This window comes from Montipora foliosa, chromosome 9 (genome assembly GCF_036669935.1).
Source record: "Montipora foliosa isolate CH-2021 chromosome 9, ASM3666993v2, whole genome shotgun sequence".
In the NCBI taxonomy this organism is placed as follows: Eukaryota; Metazoa; Cnidaria; class Anthozoa; order Scleractinia; family Acroporidae; genus Montipora; species Montipora foliosa.
Genome location: NC_090877.1, coordinates 23,690,145 through 23,705,144, shown reverse-complemented (window position 1 = coordinate 23,705,144; position 15,000 = coordinate 23,690,145). Strand labels below are relative to the sequence as shown.

Genomic DNA, 15,000 nt, shown 5'->3' with positions numbered 1-15,000 from the left:
GGCACTAGTTTACCTTGTTAACTTTTCTAAACAGTCGATGCCATTCCTGATAATCAGGTCTTTTGTCTTAAAACTAGATATAAGATATTTACCATCTCCTTAAATCTCTAAACTTAGTTGTAATACGAGTAAAAATAGAACTGTAACCAGGATAAGACATATTAAAATGTAAAAACGTTCTCTGGTTAAAAACAATCATGACCTTTCGGCTATCAGTCTATAGCCTTTAACGAATGAAAAATTTTGTAAGCGAGTAGACGGAATATATACGAAAAGGGGTGCGAAAAAATTCTTAAAAAGTGTAATACAAAAAGAGGTGTGAAGAAGGAGTGAAAAATAATGTAGAAAAGCGACTAATTACAATAAAATGGAGTATTGCCTAGGCAACGGCTTAGAGTTATTATCCGCGTCGAAAGTTTTTGCTGTATGCCATGATTCTAGTGTTTTTCGAACGCGGTAATCGCCTTTGCCAATAACACAAGCGTTATCGAAGTCAATGGAGTGGTTGTTTTGCCACGCATGGTTAGCAACGTTTGAGCCTTTTGCATAATTCTTCAAATTACGTTGGTGTTCCTTTTTTCGGGTTTGAAAGCATCTTCCGGTTTCTCCTATGTAGTTCCATGGACAGTCTTTGCAAGGGATTTTATAAACAACATTGGATTTGAGATGTGATGGTTGTCTGAACTTCGGAGACGGGAATTCTTGTTGAAGGGTTTTGAATGGTTTGTTGACAACGCGGATTTCATTTTTACGGAGTATTCAGGGTTTTCTTTAAGGTTTTAAGTAGCCGGGGTTTTTTGCAAAGTAGACGGTTGTGGGTCCGGAGGACCCATACGATGGGCTTTTGCCCATTGCTTCTAGGGGGGTCCGGGGGCATGCTCCCCCGGAATTTTTTTGAAAACTGAATGCCGGAAAATGCATTTCCTGGCATTTTGGGCCATGAAACTCAGACATTAGAGGGATGAATCAAGCTGCAATTATACTATGAAAACCATGTTACTTAAAGAAAGACCAAGCGACATTTCAATAATACAACCCTATAAACAAAAAGTTGAGTGATATTTTTTGTATCTTTTTGGTGGTTTTGCTGGAGCTAACGAGCACGGCAAATATTGCCACTTGACAACTTGTAAACATGGCACATACTTGAAGGACTAGACCAGCAAAGGCTTCTGATTGGTTGTTAAATAAAGAAGCTGATTGGAGGATACTAATTGGTCAATGGCGTAAAGGATGTTTCGATCCTGTTTAGGTGTGAAGATGACACACATTCGTTCCACTGTGTAATTAGCGGGAAAATATGCTTGCGGAACTTGGTTGTAGTAATTTCGAAAATTGAAAATCACTCGAGCGGTTTAAGAGTGATGTAGTTTTTTCCGAAGAGTTTAGGAGTTCCGTAAAGCAGTGAGAGTTGATCAAGAGTGACGTTGGATAAAGATCCGTTGTCATGTTGAAGCGTAGAGATGCCCTCGAGAGGACGAGCACTTATGCGGGCAAGTAGGATTTAACTCCGAGGAGCGTTACGTTCAAGTGTTTAAATAAAGTCTACGAGTCAGTCCTCAGCTTCTACGTTCGCTATAAATGATCAACTGAAAGGTTCGAAGTGAAAACGAAGGAGCGGTTAGTGAATGATCAGGGGCTAGTTTTGTTCCTCAGTTGAGTTGTGGTAAGAGATGCGTGAACGCAGGCTGAGCGTGTTGCTAGCAGAACATCATAATTTATGTAAATTTCCTTCTGGTTTGAGAACAAACCTTTTGAAAGTGCTTCTTTGTTTACAAGTTTTTTTATGATTGCGGCGTGATTAAAGGAAGTTTTGCGTGGACTAAAACGTCCTTGAGTGATTTTTCCTCCCGGTAAGATACAATCGGGGGCTGTTTAAAGATATCGAAATCCAATATGGCGGACAACAAATCATATTGTTCCTACTTTCCCGGCACCGGAGCAAGATTGTTTCAAAACGAAAGTCTCAAGCATAACGTTTTTAAGCTGCCCTTGAGTCAGAAGTCTTTTATGTGTTTTCAGAAAAGATAGGCACTGCAAATTTTTATTTGTATTGAGCCCAAGTAGTTTAGACCTCATAAACATCATCTCCTCAACATGTCTTCACTCTTCAAACAATGAAAGTAGCCGGCGAAACCTGACAGAGAAGACGGCGAACTTCGCCGACTGCCGGCTCTTATATACAACCCTGACAGTAATCTCGTGAGAGGCTCAGTTAGGCCGCTGATGTAGGGGAGGCATGCAAAACCCTTATGAGTATCAGATGGATCAACACATTTGAAAAACATAGAGACCAATTCTTCTGGCCTGGGAACTGTAGGTGACGGTGGCTTTTTTACATTATTTTTCACTCCTTCTTCACACCTCTTTTTGTATTACACTTTTATAAGAATTTTTTCGCACCCCTTTTCGTATATATTCCGTCCGCTCGCTTACAAAATTTTTCATTCGTTAAAGGCTATAGACTGATAGCCGAAAGCTCATGATTGTTTTTAACCGTTTTTTAACCAGAGAACGTTTTTACATTTTAATTAGTTGTAATAGTTATGCAGGCCGCTTGTTATGAGCCTGAGTTGATTGGCCTCAGGTCTTACGAATCTCTTGCTGCTGAATGGCAGGTGAGAGCATCCCCACTGGTAATCAGTAGAACATCATTATTTTTGATTTAGTTTTGACGAAGCCCTTTAATTCAATCAAGGTCCAAGCACGCTTAAAAGGTTTCACCAATAATTCAGTGAACAGACTAAAATTCTCACGTCAGTTTCATCGCATTCATACAACATCAGTTAACAGTGAACTAACCTTCATGTTGGCTTTCATTTCGTTTTCTTTTCCGTGCATTTGCCAGCTCGAAGTTCTCGTTGCTTTTACCTGAAGATAAACACTTTATGTTTGTGAACCACATTTTAATAGAAATTATCGCAGGGTGGTGTGATCAGTGTCTCCAAAACCTGACCAAAGCAGCAGAAACGTTTGTAGAAATTGCATGTACAAAAAACCAGCTGAGGCAAATCAAACTTAAGGTGGGTCAAAGCAGTTTCAACACTTGAAAGAAACATTCTTATGTAGAAGGATTGACACTACAAGACTTTATCACTTAACAGCAATGTTATGGTACCATGTCAAACACCAATTAATGCTGAAAAAGATTTGGTCATTTTTGTGACGTAAAACATTACCGTGGCTACAGGAAAGCCCTGCAAAAAGACCCCATATTTTGGCTTTAGTTGCTCGTATCTCGAAAACGAACTAAGTGACCCCCATTTTTTATTTCTGAAATGCAATCAACATGCCAGAATGAAACTTTCTGCAAAGTTTAAAAAAGTTCTGTGGAGCCGATTCACAGCCACCTTAAATAACTGAAAATTTAAGATCGCTCTGAATCCGCCCCACAGAATTTTTTTAAACTTTGCGGAGAGTTTCCTCTTGGCTTGCTGATCACTTTTGTGCAATAAAACAACGGGGTCACTGAGTTTGTTTTTCAGATATGAGCAACTATAGCAAATATATAGGGTGTTTTTGCAAGGCTTTCCTGTTACCATGGTAACTTGTTACGTCACAAAAATGACTGCGTCTTGTTCAGTAATAATTGGTGTTTCACGTGGTACCAAAGCATTGCCGTTACGTGATAAAGTGTTGTAGTGTCAATCCTCCCAATAGCAAGGTCTCTTAAAAGTGTTGAAACTGGTTTGAGCCACCTTAAGTGGAAACATTTCATCACCAACAGTGGCTGCTAACATCAATGTTTTTTTTGGCTATTTTCAAGAAATACCACAAACATCAATAGGGGGAGCAGAACTGGCGCAATGGTGAGAGCACTAACCTCCGACCAATGTGTCGCAGGTTTGATTGCCAGACTCGAATCATTGAGTTTGTTGGTTCTCTACTCTGTTCTGAAAGGTGTTCCTCAGGGCACTCTGGTTTTCCACTCTCTTCAAAAACCAATGTTTGATTTGATTTAAATGTACAACTGTGCAATTCGTGCCCCAGCGCAAGAAAACTTGACACTTCATCCAAGTTCATTACTATTATCTTATTATATGGCTAGTGTTTCTGGGCGATATAACGCGTGCTCCGATTGGCTAAGAGCAGCTAACCGCTAGGCCATACCGCATTATTCTCCCGTAATGCCCACGCGCCGATTATGGATTATGCAAATTAGCTTTTTCTTCTTTAGAACCGTTGTGTTAGCCATATAATAAACAACTTAATGACCTGGGCCGTTCGGTCGTTACAGTAAAATCTCAAACTTCGGCCTAGCTGTATTGACCTTGCTGTCGCTCGGTCAATACGGCAAGCCTTCAGTTTGAGATTTGGCTTTAACGACTTTACTCTCGGTTATCAAGTAGTTAATTATCAACATCAACACGCAGGTCTCTGATCTTGGGTTTCGTGTTGTCTCTGAAGGTGCCAGGCAACAGCAAGTTGCCTAAGGTAACTTAAGGTTAAACTTGGATTCCTTGAAGTTCCGATAGCTTTCTTAACATTCCAAGGAGGGTGTTTCTTTTGGATGAGTTCCACTGGGGTGTCCAAACAATGCACTTCAAGTTGCTTTCCAACCTTCTTGGGGCTTTTCCCAATGCCCCCATTACAACTGAAAGCACCTTGCACCGAACTCTCCACATCTTCCCAATATTTTTTTGCCTATCTTTTCCTTTTCTTTTGCCGTTACATTCATGTCCTCTGGGATTACGAAATCAATTATTTGACAGGTCTACTCTTGTTTGTTTATAACCATTAGATCAGCTAACTTGAAGTTCTCATTCTCAAGAACACTCTCCAACACATATTCAAACCACTTTCCCTGTCACTAGAAGCCGCATTTTCGTGCAAGGTCCCAATGCAACACCCTCACAACATTGTCATGCCACTTCTTATTCTCCAACTGAGTCAGTTTAGGGCATCCACCCACACTGTGGCTGGCAGTTTCATTTGCCCGATGGCATATTCTGTATTTACTCCCGGGTCTTATCAATATCTTCGTTGTGAGAGCCAGAAATTATGTAATTACTTCGAGTTTTGATTGGTTTACAGGATTGTTTCCGTCCTTTTTGATTGGCCAAAGTAATTACTTTGGTTTTGGTTTTACGACACTCGATTGAAACTCGCTCTAGTACTTGGTTTAATGTCATTTGCCCTTATTGCCTGGTCTTATGCAGCAACGATAAGGGATTCCTCCTCCCTCTTGAGCTCTCCTCGCCTTATCCATGCCCTGGTCTTCTCGTTTCTCTCACTTTCTGTTTGTCTAAGAAATTGACCACACAAGACCTTTTCTTTCCACTCTGCCTTGCTTTCAGCTCTTCTTTGTTCTTTGAAGTCTTTTGGTGTCTCTAGATCATTGCAATCCATTTCTACCTTCCTGTCCGCTACGAACAGTTTTTCATCACTGTTCAGGATGTAATTGACAGCAAGATCCTTGCTTTCCCAATGCAATCCTCCACTGATGTTAGACCTCTGCCTCCCTGTGATCTAGGCACATAAAGGTGGGTCAGAGGGAGAAAAAAGTCTAACATTGGCTGAAGGAGGGTAACATTTTTGCTAACGTTGGCCGTGTGTTATACTTCAACATAATGAACTGTTGTAGGGTAATGTGAACCGTGTTTTCTACCCATGTAAACCATGTGACCGTTAGCCCAACTAAAGGAATTTGGCCCACACAAGGACAGAAAAAAAAACTCTGACCAGGGTGGGAATACTCACCTCGGTCAGACTTTTTCTCTGTCCAATTCCAATAGTAGGGCTAACGCTCACATGGTTTACACAGGTAGAAAACAGCACTTCACATTACCCCAACATAGGCTGAGGATTGATTGCATTGAGCAAGCAAGGATCTCGTACGGAAACGCGTTTGTAGCAAAATTTAATCCTTGGAATTTATATAATCATTAGTTGTTGTCCTTCAGTAGCATATCGAGATTAATGATTCCAAGTTCGAGTGAGGCCTAACACTACTGTGAAGTTTTAAAACCCAATTGTTCCTTCAGAGATCAACCCTAGTAATGGAATTGGGCCCATACAAGCGAAAAACTCTGACCAGGTGGGATTTGAACCCACGACCTTCGGATTTGATCACCGCTACTCTACCGACTGAGCTACAAGGCCAGAACGGGAGCAGGCCGTGTGTATGTGAGATGTTATTCACAAGGACAAATTCGGCTCGGCCCAAGCCTAATTTAGATTTAATCCTCCAAATATTGGTTTAATTCAAACCAGTAAAAAGTCATTCAATTCAATCTTTTTAGTTTTATCATTTAATCCAATACCTTGAGGTTTGATTCAATTCAAACCTCGACCTGAATCTTCCTGGGACGAGCGCGGCCAAAGATCTAAACAAGTGATACTCTTTTACTACCTTTTTGAAAAGCAGCAGATGCCATTTTGTTGAAAACCATGGATGGAGATGGACGAAGATAGAAGTTAACGTGTAACACAAATGTTGGAAAACACCTCGAATATCCTTTGAGGAACAGCATCGACGCCAAGTTCCCAAATGCAACAAGGTTCAGTTTCCAACACTCAGCCTACGAGTTCAAATACTGTTCTCAAACGAGAAAACAGTCAAGGACTATAAAATCTCGCGAACGTCGAGTCGAAGATTCCACTAATTTATTCTTAACACAATCATGAAATTGAACAACGAAATTATATCATTCCACGTGCCAACAGATAAAAACCTGGCCTCGGTTGTTTAAAAGGTGGATAACGATATCCACGGATAAATCACTATAAAGCGGATAAATACTAGCAAAACCAATTGAGTTATCCAGTGGATAGTTATTTAACCAGCAGACAGCGCTATCCACCCTTCGAACAACTGGGGCCTGGACGTTTACATACGTAGGATAAGATTACATTTGAAACTGCATAAACATACACCGACAGGAAATAAAAATATCCATTCCAGAACAAATATAACTCCATAGAACACTAGATCATACTAGATTCATAATCAGAAAAAGCTTGGGAGCTTTTGCCGTCTGAATCGGTCAGAAACGCTACGAGCTACTGCACCGTTTAACAGTCGTAGTAAGATTCAGATACACAAGTCACCAGAAATAAGAAGGCACTTGACTTTGCTTAACTATGGAATAGAATAGAATCTTTATTTTCATTGTCCCTTGTAACAATGCTGCAGTGACGCCTTAACGACATAACCAAACTAACAGTACCTTGAAAAATATTCTGAGTTTTCTCTAAAACGTTTTCAAGAAACTTCAGCAAGTCTCACCTTCGCTCGCCATGTTGTCGTCGGCACAACAAAACTGAACAACAAAAGAAGTGTGCACAGTCTCGTACTCAAGGGAATGTAGTTTATGATGGCCGCGCTCATCCCAAGAAGATTGAATAAACTAGAAATAGGTTTAAACTACTTTACCTAAATGGCGGCAAGGCTGCTGAGGGGAAGGGAGATGTTCAAATATGCTAGCGGTAATTTAACGACGGTTTGTGCATGGAATTCAAGGGAGATTTAATAAGTTTTGAGCAGGGAAGATACAGAACGTGAGCCCCCAGCTAGACCTTCTTCTGGACCCCACTCGAGGGAAGAAAGAAACTAATAGATGGTTTTCACAGTGACGTCATCAAATTCTGAAAATCTCAAAATCTCAAATTCTCAAAATTGCAAGGTCTTCTGAATTTTTACCCAAGGAGGATGAAGATGACCTCCAAACAAATCTTTTTCAAGTTTCCAGTTCAGCGACGTCTTTCGTTTCGAAAATTTCCGAATTGTCATCTTTCGTGACCCCATGATACAAAGCTACTTGGTTGGAAAAAAAAAGTCTATCCCTATGAATCTCAGTAGTTTGAGCCTTTCAAGTACATTAGGAGATGTGTTCATACACATGTATTTTATCTCATGAGCGAAAAGCAAGCGATGTCATCGCAAAGTGAACTCCAGATGTTTTCTATCGATTACAGGCATATTGGCGGACCACATGGCGACTCCATACAAAACCCTATAAAGATGTGTGAAACGCTTCGACAAATAACTCAGAAATGATGTACTGCACAGACCTGAGAATTGGAGAGATGGTTAAAAGATTTGTTTCCTACAACATTCCAAGTTCTTGGTCTTTCATTGAACGATTTCGAATTTATTTCTTTGTTGCGTGACAGTGAAACTATATCTAATTATCTATAGTTTGAGGATACGAGGAGCGAATAATCATCCAACAACACATCGTAATTCCTCCATTCCCGCGTAACAACAATTCCTTGCGCCTTTGACCACAATCCCTTGCATTTCGAAGAAAAATGTGTTCTTATCCCGATTACAGAGCTGGCTCGTTCGCTCGCTTCAGGCTCACTCACTGCGGCAGCAACAAAAATTTCGAGGTGTCAATTGAGTCAAACTCAAAAGATTGGATTGAATGACTTTTTACTGGCTTGAATTAAACCAATATCTGGCGGATTAAACAAAAATTTCAAGGATTAAATTTGCTTTAAACGGCTTGACATAGTCCCATCATCAGGTGGCAACAAGCAACTTTAGGGACACTCTGGAGGATCCTTGCTGATCCCAGCAAGACTGTTCTTTGACGTGCTGCCAACTCTACCTTAGCATTTAAGATTATCAGCTAGTCCTCTGGACTCCTCGGAATAATTCCCAGTGCTCAAAAACAACAGGGACAATCTCTACACTCTTCATCTTCCATAGCTCTTTAATCTCAAGCTACATGCCAAGATACTTGTTGTCCTTCTCCTCTTGTTTTGTATCCACCCTTCTGTCACTATGGAATGCATTGTCAATGCTGGGGAAACGTTTATTCTGTTTGTCCACAAGCACAATCTCAGGACAATAATATTGTCCTCCAGTTTCTTGTCTCTTTATTCAGAAATCATAGAGTAATTTGTAATTCTCGCCATTGTTTCGTCGGTTACGATAGTTTCACTGTTATCAAACCTTTTATTCTGGTGCATGTAAGGAATGTTACATCAATGGACGTTGTGCGCTTTGAATACCAATAAGAAAATTACACGATCATGAAACATACAGAAAATAGAGTGAGCAAGAAACGATTCATATTTACCTAGTGACTCGCTCAGGTTCACAACAAACGAAAATTAAATGGTTTTACATCATTATGATGTCGTCATAATGACGTGTTCCATTAGTGAACTGATTATATATTAATCAAATTAATCAAGTAGTAAAAGAACATAATTTCTCAACGAAACACTTATCCTCAACATTCTTGGGAATATATTCATACCATTTGTCATTCCTTTCAAAATCGTGTTGTTACACAAATCCCAATGCAAAGCCCTAGTTACTCTGTCATGTCTCGTTTATATTCTTTCTGTAAAAACTTTTGGCACTTCCATGACAAAGTAATTCACTGTCTCATCTTCTGTCGGCACATATGGCGCAAACAGTCATTCTGTGATTTGTCTATATTAGCTTTGATTGGATCAGTTCTTGGTGATTGGCTTTATGCCGCTAACAATTAACAGCCCCTCTGTTTCCTTCTTCAGATACCCATGTGAAAGCCACATCCAGGTCCTATTACTTACCACTTCATCTATTCGTCTACAGAATTTCCTTCGAAGCTCTTTTCCTCATAATCCTCTTAGTCTAACTGAGGCATGAAGCCACTGACATTGGGAGCTGGTCATTTGTGGGTTCTAATGTTCCGGTAAGGAATGAATCAACGATGAAAAGCTATGATCCTCGCAGCTATTAGAACCCACAAATGACCAGCTCCCAACGTAAGTGGCTTCATAGCTCAGCTGGTTAGAGCATTGCACCGGCATTGCAAGGTCACAGGTTCAAACCCCGTTGAAGTCCTGAATTTTTCAGGCTTCTTCTCTATGCAATTGCAAAAATTGCTTTCATAACGGCAAAGATCATAGCTTCAATGGATTTCATATCCGCAGTTCATATATGATCCATTATTACATATATCACTTCATCAATAATAATAATAATAATAATAATAATATTGAGTACTACTACTACTACTAATAATAATAATAATAAGAGTAATAATAATAATAAAAATAATAATAATAATTATTATTATTATTACTATTACTATTTCTACTATTATTATTATTATTATTATTATTATTACTATTACTATCTCTACTACTACTATTATTATTATTATTATTATTATTATTATTGTTGTTGTTAGTTACATATTTAACATACAATGAATGAAGGGGTAGTTTCTAAAGAAACTGTGGTGCTGCGTCGGTGGGGAAGTAGTATACAAAAATTTGGTTTTATCAACGGAGTTGATAATGTAAATTGGCCACCGTACAGAGATTCTAAAAGCTGACGTTTCGAGCGTTAGCCCTTCGCTCTTCTGCCAGATTTTACATGATGAAGTTTACCTTGGTTACAGTGCGGCCATTCTTGGAAAACAACAGGGTTATTGAGCATCTTTGCCACAACAGAGGCTGCCATGGTGCTTGCAAAGGACATCCAATCACTTCTTGACAGTTGGGTTTGATTAACAAAACTTGCCACACCTTTTACTACCACCCACTCAACCTTTTCATCATAGGCTGCAGCAAAAACACCTGAAGTTAAGGATGATAGGAAGTTAACATTAGACCTTTGCGTTTTTAGGGAAAGGTCTTCAAGCAACACTCTGTTGCTTCACATCTCCTAGTCAATCCTTGAAACAGCAGCTTCAATTTTACCAGACGAAATATACTTTGTGGCTTTGATCTTTTAAAAGATAGTTGTAACAATTTAACTTACACTTCACAACCATTCTATTCTCCTCACTTGTTATAACAACCAAGTTTTTTAGATTCAAATGTTCCTTAGACAAAGTGACAATTTCTTCCATATTCTATCAACACAGTATTATGTATTCATTATCAGTACACAGTCAAATGAAACCTTCAACCTTGGAGATAATGCATTTCAATGTAAGCTATCTCATTAATGCACTAAAATAATCTTGGCTTCCAGTCAGATTCTTGTATGTATATGCGCCTTCCTCATGTGGAAAACGTTCAACAAAGACATTGCTTAGCTTAATATTTCCTTGGAAAGCTACCGGTAAGTTTCATTGACCAAACCTGATAGAGATAACACAATTTATAATTAATAATTTTAGGATTTCTCTTGGATTTGTCTAAAATACAAATTAGTTAAGGGACAGTTTAATTCCCATTCTTTATTAAAACTCTTACCTTCCCCTTCTGTCTCAACAGCAATTGCTTCTGGATATTGTAAATGAAGATCAGCACATCCACACCTCGCGGCCTGTGTTTGGCTCAAAATATCACCATCACAGTTTACCTCAACCTCCAATTCATCTGGATTTTCCAAAGGAGCAACCCACCCACAGGGCGCATCTCTAACAAGATCACTCAGATGTCTACTTACAGGAGTTTTGAATCCAGCTGCTGTTGTCAACGTGGCAGATACAACTACATCTCCTAGTTTGACTTTATCTGAGCTTAAACCGCTGCAAGTTCCCACTGAAAACACAGCCTTTGGCCTCAAGACCCTAACTGCATCTTTTACAACTGTTGAAGATCCCCCTGGGACTACAGAACCTTTAGAACATCTTTTTAATGCAACCATTAGTTGCTTTTCATCACTAGCATTACCAATGTATCCAAAATATATCAGACCAACTTCCATGTTGTAGCTTTTGAAAGGTCGCTCCAGAAATGAGAAACAACTTAAGAACTCACAATCCTCCACTGTTAGTAGCAAAATATCAATCGGCAGATCAGCATTTATCCACAGTTCACTGTCATTTGGAAGATCACTCAGTTTTGGTGGCTTGACCCTGAGTTTTGGGGGCATGCCCTGACAGTCATCCTGGACAGGCAAACAAAGTTTCCTCTTCTTTCCAACTAAGATTTAAAAATGAAGCAAAATTATTTATTAGCTTCGATATTTGCTAAAAACAAATTTGAAGCAAAATAAGTGACAACACATTCCTGCTTAGAATTAAGATCTAATATTCAAGTACATGGTTCAATTACATTCAACAACTTTCACTTGAATATTTTGCAAAGGCACTGTTGCATACTGGCATAGTTGTGAACCAAAATTTATTTGTTGTGCTTCGTGTGCATGCTCTTATGTTTTAAATGAACAATTACAAGAGAAGTAGAAAACTCTGACTGCTGGCTGAGAGTTCTGTCTTTAGCAGAAATCAAGTGTTGTGATTAAAATTAATTTTACCTGGGTTTTGGGTTCTCAAATAGCCCAGTTTATAATTATGAATGTCTTAAAGTGTTAGTGAGACGAAATTCGCGTCTTTCCTATCTAAGCCATTTTAAGTCTGTATCAGAAGAATGCTGTTTACTATTTTCAGATATCTCTTTTTGCTCCAGATATATTCAAGTTTTTTAAATATGCAAATTAGCCAAGTGATGATGTCATAATCTCCAAACGAATTTTTGATCAAATATGATCAAATTTGTCCCAGAAAGGCTTGATAAGATTCTAGTGGATGTGCTCCACCGTGTGTGCATACCAGTTTTGTTACCATGGCAACATACTGGGTTCCAGACCTCCATGATATTAAATATTTTGCTCGCCACGTTTGGCGTTCTATTTTGTTTTGCCAATGGTGCCTCATCTGCGTGATCCTGCAAGCATATAAATATGCAGGAGCCCATCTGGAGCATGCAACTTCCATACAGCATCCGTGAAACAGCGTTTTCACAAGTAGGTTTATTTTTAGACTAGCCCTTCCCGCGAATTAGGCAAAAAAAGAAAGGCAGTTCCGGTTCGGTGACCCTATGACGTCGACGTCAGCTCAATTTCTTGTAATTGGTCATCGGGCTCCTGTGGGAGTCTCATTTGCGGGAAATTCAATCTAAAAATAAATCGGTCTGTGAAAACGCCGTTACACGAACACAGCAGAGTTGTTGGCTCCAGGTCATGGGTTCCTGAAATATCTTAGATTGAGTTTGTGGCCTTGTTAAACGTTTTTCTAGCTTAAAATCACCAAAAACATTGAAATCAGGTTGGAGAGGACTGGAAAAGAGTGAGTTCCCATGGGAACCAATTTCTTTGTACAATACAATACAATACAATACAATACATACTTAATTGACAACTCCCCCAGAGGCGCTTTTCAGGGCCAATGAAACACAATCACAACAGAAAACATGCAACAACAACTGAACATTAAGAATCCCAACTGGCCGGAGGCAGGCTAGTTGGCTATTGACAAGTGCAGCTGAGAAGTTGAACCAGGGACTACCAGGAACAAATTCAACCAATGGTCAGGATGTGTCCTGGACTCGGGATCCCCAGATCTCAAGGCAAGCGCCTCAACCACTGGGCCTTACTCTCTCCGTAATGCTAGGCGTAGGTGTGTTGCCTTTAGAACCATTGGCCTACCGAGCTTCAATGGTCTCTGCTGGAAATTGGCCAAGATATACCTCTTTTTTATACTTGATGTAATATGTTGGGTTGAGTGAATGACATCATCAGCCGTCTCATTTGCACATTAATTTTTTCAAACATAAATATCTCTGGAACCAATGAACATGAGCATATTTCCAAACGGAAAACGGTGTTTTTAGTCATTCCTGGAATTCTATGTGATAAACCTAAAAATTCAAGGGATAAAAATTTGATCATAGTAGCACTTTAAGAATTTTATTTAGCACTTTTGACTGGTTTGTTAATCAACTGTCTAAAAATATTTTTTGCAACGTTTTGCTAATGACACTGGAGTGTGTTCATTTATGTATCATTCATGTTAACTGTAGAAGTTTTGATGCGTGTTTGCTGGTATGTAAAATCCCTAGGGGCTACTAGCCGGGGTATTTAAGATTTTGTAAGTTATGCAAAAGCCACTCAAAGGCATCTCCTTCAACTTAACTGTTTTTTCACTGCTGTACTTTCTTTATGCTGATAATGTAAACGCTCGCTGTATCCGGTATCAATAAACGAGGTGTCCACCCCTGATGCTGTGTTTGTGTTTATTAAGATTAGTTACAAAATATTTTATAATTGTTTCAGGGTGATTAAAGTATAAAAGGGATTTCCCTATTCTTTGAGGTAATAGGAAAGAAAAAGAGTTACCCTGGAGGAGTTACCCTGGGAGGAAAAAGAGTTACCCTGGTAAGTGACCAGTCCCTTTTTTCTAAATTTCCCTTCCCTTTCAGTACTTCATACTCTTCCATCTATACCTCCCCGTCTGCTTTCCTTAATACCCCCATTACTTGACAAGTGCCCTCACTACATGAACATTTATGCAGTGCAAATCAAAAGACACCATAAAATTATTCAGGCTTTTAACTCACAGAGAATACAATGTTGTAAAATAGTAGGTGCCTTTCTCCATTAGGACACCTTGGATGCCCTAGTGATAATCACTAGCTAATCTCAAGTTTCTTTTACTCATACTCTTCAAATGCTTCAGATGATTACGAAGGGTGGTTTGAAACATCCCACCCAGTTAAAAGATTGATAGTTTTCATTGGCACACCATAAAACAATAACTTCAAAGCCATACAATGAAAAAGGTCAAGCACATAAAAATGTTGTAGAAGACCAATGCATAAACCACCTCAGCAAGTCTGAGGTACATCATTTTTGAGTTATTTGTCAGAGCATGTCACACAACTTTACAGAGTTTTGTAATGAGATGCCATGTTGGTGTACCACCTTGGTCCACTATTATGGGGAAGACCTTAGACAGCAATGACCAGAACCAGGTTCCTGACCAGTGGTTTTCGTTAAAACAATGGTTTGCCGGGGGTGCTCAGTCTCACGGGCTCAGAAAACCTGGGGTCAATTTAATAAAACTTTTACACGTGTAATTTACAAGTGTAGCCATTGTTTTAGAGTCTGAGAACAATAGCTACACTTGTAAATTACATGTGTAAAAGTTTTATTAAATTGACCCCTGGTTGTGATTATTGTTATTTAAGGTTTTCCCTATTATGGTGGCCAGAAATCAGGGATACCGTAAAAACACCAGCGTATAAGCTGCACTTTCTTTCCCTAAATAGCTCTAAATTGGAGGTGTGGCTTACACTGTATCCCTGAAAACATCTAGA

General features: G+C 39.3%; 2 protein-coding genes and 1 non-coding gene across 4 annotated transcripts in view; 1 reads left to right on the top strand and 2 right to left on the bottom strand.

Moving 5' to 3' along the window:
- Positions 1-5,349, bottom strand: part of LOC137971584 (NLR family CARD domain-containing protein 3-like) — an 8,944-nt gene extending 3,595 nt beyond the window's left edge. The window contains exons 1-2 of the mRNA XM_068818384.1: positions 5,235-5,349; positions 2,803-2,871 (exon numbers count right to left, since the gene is read on the bottom strand). Coding sequence (XP_068674485.1) covers positions 2,803-2,871; positions 5,235-5,349 — 184 coding nt within the window. The remainder of the gene's footprint in view (positions 1-2,802; positions 2,872-5,234) is intronic.
- The window catches only part of LOC137971029 (death domain-containing ATP nucleosidase-like), an 18,625-nt gene continuing 8,830 nt past the window's right edge, over positions 5,206-15,000 (bottom strand). The window contains exons 2-4 of one of the 2 annotated variants that reach the window (XM_068817727.1): positions 11,152-11,826; positions 10,339-10,527; positions 5,206-5,469 (exon numbers count right to left, since the gene is read on the bottom strand). In XM_068817727.1, coding sequence (XP_068673828.1) covers positions 5,447-5,469; positions 10,339-10,527; positions 11,152-11,776 — 837 coding nt within the window. In that variant the 5' untranslated portion in view covers positions 11,777-11,826 and the 3' untranslated portion in view covers positions 5,206-5,446. The remainder of the gene's footprint in view (positions 5,470-10,338; positions 10,528-11,151; positions 11,827-15,000) is intronic. The other variant, XM_068817726.1, reaches the window with a different exon arrangement.
- On the top strand, positions 9,715-9,787 carry Trnaa-ggc (transfer RNA alanine (anticodon GGC)). Its single transcript has one exon. It is a non-coding gene; the product is annotated as a tRNA-Ala (tRNA).